Source organism: Juglans microcarpa x Juglans regia, chromosome 4S (assembly GCF_004785595.1).
Source record: "Juglans microcarpa x Juglans regia isolate MS1-56 chromosome 4S, Jm3101_v1.0, whole genome shotgun sequence".
In the NCBI taxonomy this organism is placed as follows: Eukaryota; Viridiplantae; Streptophyta; class Magnoliopsida; order Fagales; family Juglandaceae; genus Juglans; species Juglans microcarpa x Juglans regia.
This window is the reverse complement of record NC_054601.1, coordinates 21,947,263-21,961,378: the sequence shown is the minus strand read 5'-3', so window position 1 is coordinate 21,961,378 and position 14,116 is coordinate 21,947,263. Positions and strand designations below refer to the sequence as shown.

The following is a 14,116-nucleotide window of genomic DNA, read 5'->3' as shown; positions in this document are numbered from 1 at the left end:
AATATATAAAAAAATTTGCAACGGTATACTAGAGCGATACATTTTGGACGGCACACAAGCTTTTCCCAAACCATTTATGTTATAATGCAACCGTTCAAACGCGGCTCATAGAGCAATTTCGTGCTCTAGAAAATCCGAAGTATGTAATATTTTTGCAAGAGTATAACAAGAGGGCATTGCAAAAGAGAAAAGATGCAGATATTGTGATACCCTGTGACGATCGAGCCTAATAATTCTAAAGTTAATATATTAATAACTTTTTATTAGGTCTAAATTATATTTAATAAGCTATATTGGATAAGTTCACGAGCGATAAATTATTGAGATTAATTATGAATTTTTAATTAGACTAAATAACTAAGTTAAATCTCATTTATTATTTATTAAATGAATTAGACTCTTTTTAAAATTTAAAGATCGGCCATTAGAAATTTATTTCAATTTAAAATTAGCACTAATTAAAGTCTCATACGTAGTCTCAGTCACTGCCAATTCTACCTTAAATGAACTATTAGATCATGTTTTTAAATTCAAACTCTCTTATTAGATGATCACGATCGAGTGTTCAGTAGATTAATGTCACTACATGTATTAACTGAGTCTAACTCAAACTGGTCATCATCCTCTCCCAAATTTCTCTATAAATATCTCACTTCAATGTGTTATATGAAAAAAAATCATAAACCTCTTAGTCAAACACCGTGATCAATTTTGGGTCAAAAATTTTAGAAAGTAACACTACAAGATTAGTAGCTTGATCATAAATTAGTATTAGCACTCGTTAGCTAGATATATATTATTATTAAAGTCAATTCTTTCGAAACTAGTATTTATGTACCACGCATATCCTTCATCTTGTTTCATTTTGCATATTATAGTTATGTATGTATTATGCATCTCACGTTGCATAAGACACGTAAACTTTCATAAGATTAAATATAAAATAAGCTCATAACAGTTAAATAGATGACTATTTAGATGCATGGTACCAATGCAGTTTCAGGGTGGACGCGCAAGCCATGGACTCAAGCGTGGTCTAGTACTGTTGTACACCAAAGTACTGCATAGTCAGCTTCTTTTGCTGCAGTAGGGGAAGTTAGTGCACAACTTTGCACGCATGGTTAAGTGTGGTGACTAGCCAGATAAGTCATATCAATCAAATAAATCAGATCATTCAATTAATTCAAATAAATCAATCATATATAACATAAGTATCAGTATGATCAATAATGATTTTAAGTTTTCACATGAAATATTTAATAAAAAAATTATATGTTAAGTATGTTTATGTTATGATGAATTTCTTATTGAATCATCGATTTATTTTAGTTTGTTTTTATGTTTTTAAACCACCATACGTCAAGATAATTATGACAATAAAACTACAGGACAAGACTTAGTCCAAGGAAGCGTGACAGTAGCCTATATCATATTCTACAAGCTTACTTTTATTGATTTATATGAGATATGCTATTGAAAGGTGTAATGAGTCTGTGATGTACTTGATAAGAAAAAGGAAAGCCTGTCGACGATTTGTCTGATCTTTCTCCTACAAGGTTCAGCTGTGAGTATCATTATGATTCTGTTGAACTTTAGATTGGTCGATTTGCAATAGTACGTGTTGTTCTTGATATATCCTGATAACATGGTGCCAATTAATGCAGGCCAAAGTCACTTGGTCTCTGTTTCGAAAGTTACTGAGCATCATTGTAGAATCTATACATTGAACAGTACGATCCAACTGTGAGTAAGCTGATCGAGATTTCTTTCTGTTCTTCTTATTAGTCGTTTTTCAATTAAATGTTAAATTCTAAACGAACTGGTCTCACGAAGATAAACTTGAGTCTTTAACTTGTTTTTTACGAGGTTTTGTTATTTAAACTTTAAATAAAGAATTATAATAATTATATAGAGTTACTTCTTATATTTTTATTAGTGTGAGAATATTTATTTTTATTTTACAGGAGTAGTAACGGAAATACAAAAATGTGAAAAGAAAAAAAAAACACGTCATACATAGAAAAGGAAAAATTGGCTCTTTACAGTAAAAAATGTGCAAGCGTCATGTAATTATTTTAAAAAAAAGTGAATAAACACGGATCTACATGAAAAAAAAAATTAACTTTTTAATTGTAAATCATACTCTTTTTCAAAACGACTGCACGATATTTACGCACTCTACGATTGTATGTAACCTTACTCTTTTGCTAGATACAACTGGCCAGCGGAACCGCCGTGCAACCGGCTAACACATAGGCATCTGACAAAAAAAAAAATGAAAATCGAGAAGTGACTGAACCTAGCGACTGAAACAAGCCCTCCTTTGACTGAAACAAGCACTCCCTCCGACCGAAACAAGCCTTCCCTTCAACTGAAATTAGACGTTAGTCGAGAGCCTCCTCAGCTCCATAAGCTTCCCTACAATGGGTTTGCAGCCAAAGTTCTCTTTCTGCTTGTTTTCGAAGAGGTTGATACGAAACGCGAGCCACGAAATTGTGGGGGAGTCCCTGCCATTCAGATTTGAGATGAAAACAGACAAACAGAAGGAGGGAAGAATTCATATTTCAGAAGCCAAAGAACACATCCGTACAATCATTCTTTCTGCGTCGTCATCTTTGGGTCTAGAAGAACTGAACGACCTGCTCGTCGTCGCGTGAACAATTGGTTCACTCTTCGTCGTCACCGGTTCACTCTCCGACCAAATCCCTGCCGCGGTGGGTGACCTCCCTTCCTCAAAACTCTCGTTATCCACAAACAGCCCAACCTCACCGGCCCCATCCCGCTCGCCATTGCCAAGCTCCAACACCTCACTTTTCTCAAGCTCAATTGGAACAACCTCTCTGACCCAATACCTGACTTCATCAGCAAGCTCAAGAACCTCACCTTCATCGACCTTTCCTTCAACAACCTCTCCGGTTCTATCCCACCCTCACTTTCCCTGCTTCCAAACCTCAATGAGCATTACTTGGACTGTAACAAACTCACCGGAAGGATCCCCTACTCTTTCGGTACGTTTAGCAAGGTACCAGATTTGTACCTCTCTCACAACAAACTATCTGGTCCAGTCCCAATCTCGTTCGCTAACATGGACTTCAACGTCATAGACCAGTCGTGTAACATGCTCAAAGGAGACGTGTCCATGGTTTTCAACTCAAACAAGACCATGTAAATTGTGGACCTGTTGAGGAACTTGTTCAAGTTCAATCTGTCCAAGGTGGAGTTCCCCAAGAGCTTGACTTTGTTGGATCTTAACCACAACAAGATCGACGGGGGCATTCCGGTGGAGATGACGACATTGAATCTGTAGTTCTTGAATGTGAGTTATAACAAGCTGTGTGGTCAGATTCCAGTGGGTGGTAAGTTGCAGAGCTTTAACTACTCCTCATTGCTTCCAAAAACTTAGCCTTCTTCACTGCCATTGCTCATAGTTTTCTTCATAGTGGAGTCTTTTGCGGAGTTCATCTTCTATTTTCCACTAAGAGTTAGCTCAAATCCGAGCTCAAACTTTCACCAAATTGAACTTCGAGGAGATGTGAATACAGACATCGTCGTCTTTGGCAATCGTGGGGGCATTGCATTCGTCGATGGAGAAGACTTGAAAATTTCAAAAAGAACATAGACGAAGTCTCGTGGAGATGGGAGGCCTCTGCGCTTGTGTTTGAAGCAAAACAGAAATGGCGTCATTTTTTATTAATGCCACGTCTGAGTTATTTGTGCGTTCAATGATCTATTGTTCTTGCTTCATATCAATTGAAAGAGATAGAGTTCTTGATATGAGTTCAATCATGTTTTTCTCATAATCTAAAATAATCTTAATCAATTGAGAGTCTAATTTATAATTTTGTTAAAAATAAAATTATCTTTTTTGATTTTTTTTAATAGATACAAGTGATGATTTGATTTTATATATTTGAACGAAGAAGAACATACTTTAAATATTTTCTTAAAAAGGGATTTCAAATATGATATTTTTCCTGATAACAAGATTAATTTCTAGATTATCATGTAGATGTTTGAGAAGAATTAATTTTCGTAAATATATTATTATGAATTAATGAGGTAGATTCCAAAATCTTAGTTCATTATCTAGTAATAGTTTATTCGTTATTTAGATTAGTTTGTATCTTTAGAATTTATTTTAGTTCTTTTTATTGTGATTAGTTTATTAAATTAATTATTTCTTATTTTGATTAATTATCAGATAAGATGTAACGAGATGAAAATTACTTCCAAATATCCCATAAAATTATTTACTGCAGGAACCAAATTATCATCTTCGACCTCATTTTCATCATTGAGAGTAAAGTGAGCCACGAGAGATTGTAAATCATTAGATAGAAAATTTTGTTTGACGTTGACCTTATTATCAAAGCACATAAATCTCGTTGTCTCTATCTTTATTTATACTTCTAGCATTTATTTATTGTTTGAACTATGGACGAGCTTTCAAAAATCGCACCACTACTCAAGCACCACTGTCGGTTATTCGACTATACTGTTGACTTCCTGCCTCAGCGGAAAAATACATCAACAATATCAATTATGCTAATTAAGCTATTTCAATAACAACAAAAAAACATCAATAAGGTTAGGTCTGAATAGTAAGTTGAGATGAGATGGAAGTTAAAAATTGAATAAAATATTTTTAGAATATTTTTTTTAATATTATTATTGTTTTAATATTTGAAAAAGTTGAATCATTTATTATATTTTGTGTGAAAATTTGTAAAAGTTGTAATGATGAGATGAGATGAGTTGAAATCAACTCTCAATCCAAACCGAGCCTAAAACATCTTAAGCTAATTCACGGGCAAATTCTTTTAACTATTGTCAAATGCCAATTCAATTGAATGAGAAACGAAATATCAATCGAAAGAGAAAAAAAACTATACAGGTGAAATTGTTTAGTGTAGTTAAAATTTTGGTTTAATATATAGTGGAAAACATGTCATATTTGAAACTTAATTTCAATTTTTTTAATGAAATTGTTACATTGGGATTGACCATTGAGAAAGAAAGTGTGGAATTTGGACTCTCTCAAGAATTGCCTCATACTCGGCCTAATAAACGAAACATGATCAATGTTATACCATTGGATGCACATAAAAGAAGGATTGCAGGCTATTGTAGAACGAAAGAATGGTCCACGATTGAGTAACTTGAGAGCCATTGATAATAATGCTGAAAACGACTCAACGCTAAGAAACCCAACAAGACAATGATCATGAAAATCTCTGTGATGTTTGTTTGGCCAAATGATTCTGATCTCTTTTATAATATTCCTATGCAAATACAATATGCTTTAATTTGGCCCTAAACATATAAAAATCATTTCAAACAAATTCATTTTCCTGAGAAGTTTAGCCCTTTTTATCATTTCAAATGACATGAAATCATTTAAAATATTGAAAAACTTCTCATTTAATACAAATAATTAAATTTATCTCATTCAATTAGTTTAAACTTTTGAGAAAGGTAGTGATTTATTATAATTTCAGAATAAAGATTTTGAGTTCAAATGTTGACCATGTACTTTATTCAATTTAATTAAATATTTCACTTATTAAATTTACTCATTAAAAAAGAATCTAATCCACGTGTGAGGAGAAATGTTAAGAATATAATATAAATAATTAAATCTACATATTTCTATTAACTAAAACTTTTAATAAGAAATGATTTCATTCTTATTCAATAAATCTACCTATTTCATCGTCAGTCTCACTGTCTCTCTCGGTCTGCCTTTCTCTCAAGCAGACGACATTCCAATCTCTCAAGTGGTGAAGCCTCTATCTCTCAGTCTCTAATGATCTTCCTCCAATCTCTCTCTCTCTCTCTCTCCCCCACCCCCTCTCCTTCCTTCCCTACCTATGGCCTCTTAGCTTCTTCTAAACTTCTTAGCTAGTCAAGTATTTTCTTTTGATAAATGAAGCTTTTCGTGGTGGTTTCACTGGTTTGCAAATGCTCATTGAAAAAAGCTTTGAAGGTGTGGTTTTTCCGGTGACGTTTTATAGTTAACATTGGAATATTCTTTTACTGTATTTTTTTTCCTCCTCTTTAAATTTTAATGTTGTCCTCAAGAAGAAAAAATTGTTGTTTCTGTTTTAGTGGTAGTGCTCTGTTTAGTGACTGAGAAAATGTGGAAAAGAATTAAATAATTTAGGGCTTTTGAATCTTCAAGTTTCTCCTTCATGGGATCTTCAAGAAACCCATTATTTTTACTTTTGTTTCACAGTACATCTTGTTTCATTGAGTTCATGTCTTGGACTCTGCTTTCAATTAGATGTGTTATCTGCATAAGCTTTAGTTGGTTAGTATATTGTTGCAGTTCTCGTATTGCTCACATCTCTTAAATTCCAGTTATTTTGGAGGAATTAAACTTGGAGCTAGTGGACTGTCAGGGCTTATGGAGGAGTTGCATCCAAATGCTTGAGAAATGCCCCAACTTGTCTTGTAAAATCTAAGATATTAGATTTTTCCTATTGTTGTTATGTGCATTACTTACAATTGTCTCTGCATGCTAATCCACTTTTATTAAGAATGTTTGTTAGTTATATTTCAATTTTGTTTTAATTTGGTAAAATAACTCTTTTGGCATCTTTGATTGGGTTGAATATGATTGTAGGTCCCAATGGGTGTAGAGGTTCCATTTGATCTTTTGGGTATTATGTACCATCAGGTGATTTGAAGTCACATTAATTAGTTTTTTTTTTTTTCATGTTTAGTGGATGCCATTGGTCCTTGTCAATGCATTGTTATACAATCCGTAATTGTTAGCAGAACATTTTGATAAGATTCCTGTTACTCTTTAACTAAATAAAAAGTAAATAAATTTCTATTACTCTGAGTTTTTTTTTTTTGTCTATCTCGTCTCATTTTGCTTAATCTCTTTAGAAATGATGTTTTGCTAGATTACCTTCTCTAATATGCCCCAACACTATGATCACACTTTTCTTTCATGTTTGTTTTGTAGAGAGTAAATAATTGAGTCGGATATCTTTCTACACTCTAGTCAGTTCTTTATACTTCAAATTTTGACTTCAGCTGTTTTTTGGTAAGTTTAAATTGAGTAGTGTATTCCATTAAAATCTCTCTGATCCTCAGATAAGCTGTTCATAAGAACAATGCATCTTAAATATGCTAAATGTATATTTGTTGTTCAGGTTAAGTATATGATGTCTTTGTATGGATATATATGGAATAAGTGGAGATATCATATCTTTGACAAGTTAAACTTAATGTTTGTGTACTGATCTCTTGTTTGGTGTATACAGTTACAATCTTTTCAAGTTGAAGACATCAAGCAAGATTATGAGATTGGTAAAGATGGCATCAGTATGCTAACTTTCAAGGTTGATTTTGACCAAGCCGAGAAATTGGAAGAGGTTGTTAAAAGACAACTGTAGCTGAGAACTGGAGTTTTGTAAACATTGAGACAAGCTTGGCTATATTTTAGACATGTGAAGACATTTTAATGCTATTGAACGATCATAAAAGTGGCTCTTTCAGGAGAAAGGAGAACACTTCATTTCTATAAACCAATAAGATGTTTAGATTTGTATTTATTATTATTACAATATGTTTATGTTTGTATTGTTTGGATTGTAACTTTGGACTTATGCTAAGATTTGGTATTGTTGAGATTTTGATTTTGGTGTTTTTATTGTTTGGATTGTACTATTGGACTTTAATTTAGTTTTGTGTTTTTATTGTTTAGATTGTAATTTGTAATATTGGTTTATATCTTAAAATATGAAAAGTATTGATATTGGTCATTAGGAATTATTTTTATATTTTTTAGAGATATTGTGATTTTAATTTTTATGTAAAATTATGTTAATTGGGTCAAATAAATTATTTGGGTCAATTCAATCCATTAGCATAATACAGGTTGAAACATGTTGAAATAAGTTGTGTCATGTCAATCTATTTTATAATTAATTAATAACAGATAAAAAAGTATCGTATCGTGTTAATCAATTATTTTAATGGATCATATTATAATTTGAAATTCTTACACATTTAATTTAATAGATTGTGTTCGTATTGACTTAAGTTCTGTTTGGATTAAGAAATGAAATAAGTTGAATAAAATATTATTAGAATATTATTTTTTAATATTATTATTATTATTTTGAGATTTAAAAAAATTAAATTATTTATTATATTTTATATAAAAATTTTAAAAAAATTATAATAATAAGATAAGATAAATTAAAATCAATTCTTAATTCAAGCGGCCTTGTATAATATAATATATATATACTTGGATACGTAATAAACATAAACGACAAATTAACAAGATCCGCCACCGGCTAATAAAGATTGCACCGCTCTTTCTGCCATAGCTCCTCTGTATTCTTTTCCATTATCGTCACTTGGAAAAGAAACATTGTCTACGTGCACAAATTCCCAGAATATTTACCTAAGAAAAAGGACTAAAACCCAGTACAAAAACAGGGAAAGAAGCCTCTACGAGAGCAGACCTCTCGGGAGGAGTTCGTACAACTACCGCCCTTTACAATAATAACATGAATCCCCCCATAAGTAAAAAAAAGACACGTGGGACAATGTAGGTGTTAAGGATCATAAATGAGTTACCTTTATCGACCAGCTACACTCTAACGTTAATGCACAAGTGATTTGGTCAACTATTTATGTCTTCGATTACAAATACAGATTATATATCATATGTTCGTACCACTCAACTAAAATCAATTAAAAATATATATTTTAATAATATTTTAATTAATTTTTAACTTTAATTTCAACTCATTTCATCTTATATGTGAAAACAAACGAAATTACTTTACATTTTAACTATAGAGTAAAATACTCGACAAGTTGTGTGGAATTAGTTTGTAACAAAAATATCTAGAATACTTTTTTTTTTTTAAAGAGAAAAGATATATTAAATTTGTAGAAAATATATATAGAAGGAAAAATCATGTTAGTGATGGGATGCCTGATCAGGAGGGCCTCTCACATGGGGGGGGCTTCCTCTACTTAAAAGTCCCGTCGATTTGTTGAGAGTTGGGAGTTGAATGCCTTTTTCCTTGTTGTTTTAGTCAGATTCCCCCCGTACTCTTTTTGGTTGAGCGACTCTCACCTGCACCTCTTAACACAACCAATACTCTCTCTTATTAAAATATTATTTTTTAATATTATTATTATTTTAAAATTTAAAAAAATTGAATTATTTATTATATTTTATATTAAAATTTAAAAAAATTATAATGATAAGTTGAGATGAGTTAAAGATTCAAACTAAATCAGTATTGAGATTAGATTCATCAAAAGCTCAAATATAAAATATAAAATAAATGAAAAATTTGAGCAAATTAAAACTTTGAACTACAGTAAAACAAAAACTTTGAACAAATAAATGGAAAACTTTGAGTTACAGTAAAATACTATTTAAATGTAGGTTTGGAGGTAGGATAGATATAAAATTTTTATTTCATCTCATCATTACACTTTTTTCAAATCCTCATACAAAATATAATAAACAATTCAATTTTTTTAAATCTCAATTCACATTTTTTAAATTTCAAAATAATAATAATATTAAAATAAAATATTTTAAACTCTCGAACAATTCTCATCTCATCCTCCAAACCTGTTTTATCGAGTTTAATCCTACAACTGTCTTTTTATTTTTCGTGTGCATGTACCAATACAGGTAAACAAGAACTTGACATATAGTGATGGAATGAGAGTCACTGAATTTGGCAAGCAATAATTATAGTAAACAAATAATAGTTGAAAAGGCCACATAAGTATGATTTGAGTAATTAGGTTGAGAAAAAAGATTAGTTGAGAAATAATAATTTAAGTATCAAATTAAATAACTAATATATATATGATTAGTGTAATTGTAAAATATAAAAAAAATTAAAAATATTATTATTAAAAAAATAATATTATATTATTATTTTGATGTATCTAATGACTAATCTAATGTGGAGTTACGGATATAGAGATTTTAGATTTATGAAAAATATGTACTTTTCATCAAATTTTAAAGATAATTTTAGTGAAACCAATGCTAATGCTTCACTTTTTATTTTTATCCTCACACATTACATTTATTTTTATTTATTTTTTAATTTTTTTAATTTAATTTTTTTAAATTAATTAAAATTTTCTATTTATCATCATTCAATGAAAAGAAATTAAAAATTAAAAAATAAAAAATTACGTATGATTAATAGAATTTTTCTTATATATACAGGGGCGTGTTAACCGTAACTCCATCTAGCTCCTGTTTCTTCAATGGCTGGGTTTCCGTCGCTCCTCCGTCGCATATACCTTACTCTCTACAACTGGACCGTCTTCTTCGGATGGTTCCCGCCTCAGCTCTCTCTCTTCCCCCTCTCTTTGTACCCACAAAATGCCCCCATGAAACTAATTCTGTATTATTTATCTATCTCAGGCTTCAAGTGTTTTACCTTGCTGTGAAGACGCTCAGGGAGTCCGGCCATGAACAGGTTTACAACGCTGTCGAACGCCCGCTTCAGTTCGCTCAAACCGCTGCTCTCTTGGAGGTACTAATTCCACCACCGTTTGGCTTCCTAAAGTTTGAAAATTCCCTTCCCCAGTTTCTCCCCTTAAAAAAATTTAAGAGAATTCATCCATGTCCCCCAAAGATTTTGAAAATCCTCCTCATTGACCAATCTCCCAAAATATGAGATGATTTTCATTGCCCACAAAGAAAAATTATAGCCATAGTTAACAAAACCATTATTCTTTATGTAAAAAGAATGAAAAAGCTTTTAATGGAACTGATCTTCCCTTTTTTGTTGTTTGACAGATAATTCATGGTCTAGTAGGTGAGCAATCTTTTATTTTTTATTTGTTAAATTCCAGGATTTGAAAATGTTCTGTTTTGAACAAGAATTAATATTTTCTGTTTTCTTTGTTAAAACGAAAGGTCTGGTTAGATCTCCGATCTCAGCAACACTGCCACAGATAGGTTCGAGGTTGTATTTGACATGGGGCATCTTGTGGAGTTTCCCTCAGGTTTCAACCAATGCTATTCTTATGTAATACCAAGCTATCGGTTTGTTGTAATTTAACAGAATGAAGCTTATGATTGCAGACACAGGGTCACGTACTTGTGACCTCCCTGGTGATCAGCTGGTCCATCACAGAGGCAAGTGTTGCCCATGTTTTTTTAATTTTACCTGCTATTTACGTCAACTGCATTTTCAGTTCCCCTTTTTCTTGCTTTTATTTGTGTGGGATTAGTCGTAATGCGGTACAGATTGCATGAACACCACGTATATGAAAAAAATTTCGGAGCCTAGTGCCCTCTATGTATATTTCTGAATTTGGATTTCATTCGGTGCTTGTAAAAACTTATCTCATCTCAACATTTCAAGACTATTCATAAATTATTTTACTACTATTCACATTTTTTTTTTTATTTTTTTAATCTCATCTCAACATTTAAAGGAGTCCTTATAATCTCTTTTATCCTCAATAATGTTAAGGCTTAGTTTGGATATCAAAACTATCACAACCTATTTCATCTCATCTCATCATTATAATTTTTACAAATTCTCACATAAAATAAATAAATAATTCAATTTTTTAAATCCTAAAACAATAATAATATTAAATAATAAAATTTTATTCAATTTTTAATTTTTATTAAAAGCTATCTCATCTCATCTCACTATCCAAACCTCACCTAAGTCCGACCGAGTTGGTTTTCTGAGTGAATGGTTTGGTTTATCGTACACTTCCAATCTTTCCAATATACTATTTAATGTTCATTACTCCAATATTTCTAACACATTAATTTTTATTAGACCTTGGTTGCTTTTTATGGTTAAAAAGTTTAGCAATTAATATTACTTTCAGCAAAAATGGGCTTCATTTATTTAACAGAACTTGAGATGGCATACTTAAGGGAAACATCACAGGCAAAGAGATTGCTCATTGCACTGAAACAATGTCAAGTAGTATGATGCGGTACTTATTATTTGAAGTAACATATTAATTCCCTGGAGAAGAAATTACATTGATTAAGTATGGAAAGAACAATTTTTCTTGCTTAAATTTTGTTCTTGTAGATGAATGTGCGAGATGTCAATCCCTTTGTGTGTCATGGTATGCTTTTTAAAACAGAATAAAAGAGAGAAGAAGCAGGGCTTTTATTTTAGTTCTGAACTTTTGTTGTTGATACGTGCTGGAGCCTGATATAAGTAATAATCGTGTCAATTTATCTTTATTGGAGAATATAGTTTACAAAAGAGTTCTTCCCAAAAATAGAATAGCATGGGAAAAATATACTGTAAATCATTTTTAAGCCAAATTTTTGTTTCTGCAGATTATCCGGTATTCTTTCTTTGGGACGAAAGAGATGCTTGGTTTTGCACCTTCATGGCTCTTGTGGCTCAGGTATAGTCTCTGTAATTTGTGGCCACTAGTGGAATGAAAATGGTGGGTTTCCTTCATTTGAGTTATATATGCAATGCAGGTATAGCACCTTTTTGTTGTTGTATCCAACTGGCATCACCAGTGAAGTTGGTCTGATATATGTTGCCCTGCCGTACATTAAGGTAACAATGTTAATGATGCTGGAAATCATGATTTCATTTGTTAATACGCATAAGTAGCATTAGGATCACCTGATGTCTACACCAAATTTAATGCTGATGTGCCATATTAAAATGAAGTTGCTATGATGGAGCTATGTTAGTGGCATACTTAAGACGCCATAGAGATCAGTAACATCAGTAACTGTGGTTTTGGAATGTGAGAAACAACTTCATAAGTAGCTTAGTGTGTTTCTCTCTATGGTAAAATTCCTGAAACTGTTAATTGTCTTTATAATAATCTTGCATCTCTTTCTATCTCTCTCCGGCCGCCCTATAGGTCGTTGATGAGAGCGTTGCTTGTTCAAAATTTCTTGATAAGCATTGAACTAGTTTATATTTACTGAATTCAACATATCTGTCATCCGTTTTCAAAGGTAGGATATACACAAGAAAAAAAAGTGGTCATATATGTGAGCCTGTAGTAGCCAAAGTTGGTTACTGTTTAATACGCCTCTTCTCTCTTCTCTCTGCTCACAACACTTTGAAATGTCGTTTGTTCATTAACATGTTTTACTTGTTAAAAATGAGTTTGCTGAGAAACTGAGGTGTTTACCTTACAGGCATCTGAAAAGTATTGTATAAGGATGCCAAACAAATTGAACTTCTCTTTCGATTACTTCTATATGGCAATCGTGGTACTCGCAACCTATGTCCCAGGTTTGAACTTTGCATTCTTCTATGAAAGATAATACTTCAGTTTTTTAGTTGGCCATTACTTACATGTTTCAAGACTTCTATTGATAAAATGGCATGACAACGGTGCAGGCAGTCCTCACATGTACAGCTATATGCTTGGGCAGAGGAAGAAAGCTCTCTCCAAATCCAAGAAAGAGTAGAATGGCAGCAAAGTTCTTTAATTTTATTCTCAAATGTATTTCTGAACTTTCTGGGTGGCAAATATAATTCTATTGTTAAAACTGGTTTTCGGTCAGAATATAGTTATTCAATTAAGAAAAATGCTATTCATTAAGGCTTGTTTGGAAAGAGTTTCCGTCTCAAAATTCTCATTATATCTCATCTCATCTTCTTTCCAAATATTATTCAAACATAAACACTTTCAAACTAATCATTACAATTTTTTCAAACTAAGCATTATTAATTTTCCAAACTTTCAAAGAAAAAATAAAAAAATATTCAATTTTTTAAAATTTCAAAACAAAAATAATATTAAGAAAATATTTTAACTCTATAATATTTTTATTCAATTTTTTTTTAAATTCAAAAAATATTCAATTCAAGTCATCTTACTACTATTTACAAATTATCATATTTCTATTGACAAAATCATCATCTCATTTTCCAAACATTCAGGGTGTGTGTGGATGTTGAAGTGAGTTGAGTTGAGTTGAGTTGTGATGATAAAATATTATTAGAATATTATTTTTTAATATTATTATTATTTTAAAATTTAAAAAAGTTAAATTGTTTATTATATTTTATATTGGGATTTGAAAAAGTTGTAATGATGAGTTGAGATGAGTTGAGGTGAGTTTGATAACCAAAACTCT

The 14,116-nt window shown here is 31.5% G+C and overlaps 1 protein-coding gene and 1 pseudogene across 1 annotated transcript; both read left to right on the top strand.

Annotated features, from left to right (window-relative positions):
- The first annotated feature begins 2,660 nt into the window (after positions 1 to 2,660).
- LOC121262136 lies at positions 2,661 to 3,403 on the top strand (annotated as a pseudogene).
- Positions 3,404 to 10,214: 6,811 nt separating this feature from the next.
- Positions 10,215 to 13,588, top strand: LOC121263673 (very-long-chain (3R)-3-hydroxyacyl-CoA dehydratase PASTICCINO 2A-like). Its single transcript, XM_041166704.1, has 9 exons — positions 10,215 to 10,346; positions 10,436 to 10,547; positions 10,814 to 10,832; positions 10,934 to 11,022; positions 11,102 to 11,155; positions 12,338 to 12,408; positions 12,488 to 12,569; positions 13,169 to 13,265; positions 13,374 to 13,588. Exons 1-9 carry the CDS (start codon positions 10,276 to 10,278, stop codon positions 13,442 to 13,444), a joined length of 666 nt encoding a protein of 221 aa, XP_041022638.1. The 5' UTR covers positions 10,215 to 10,275; the 3' UTR covers positions 13,445 to 13,588.
- Positions 13,589 to 14,116: the final 528 nt, after the last annotated feature.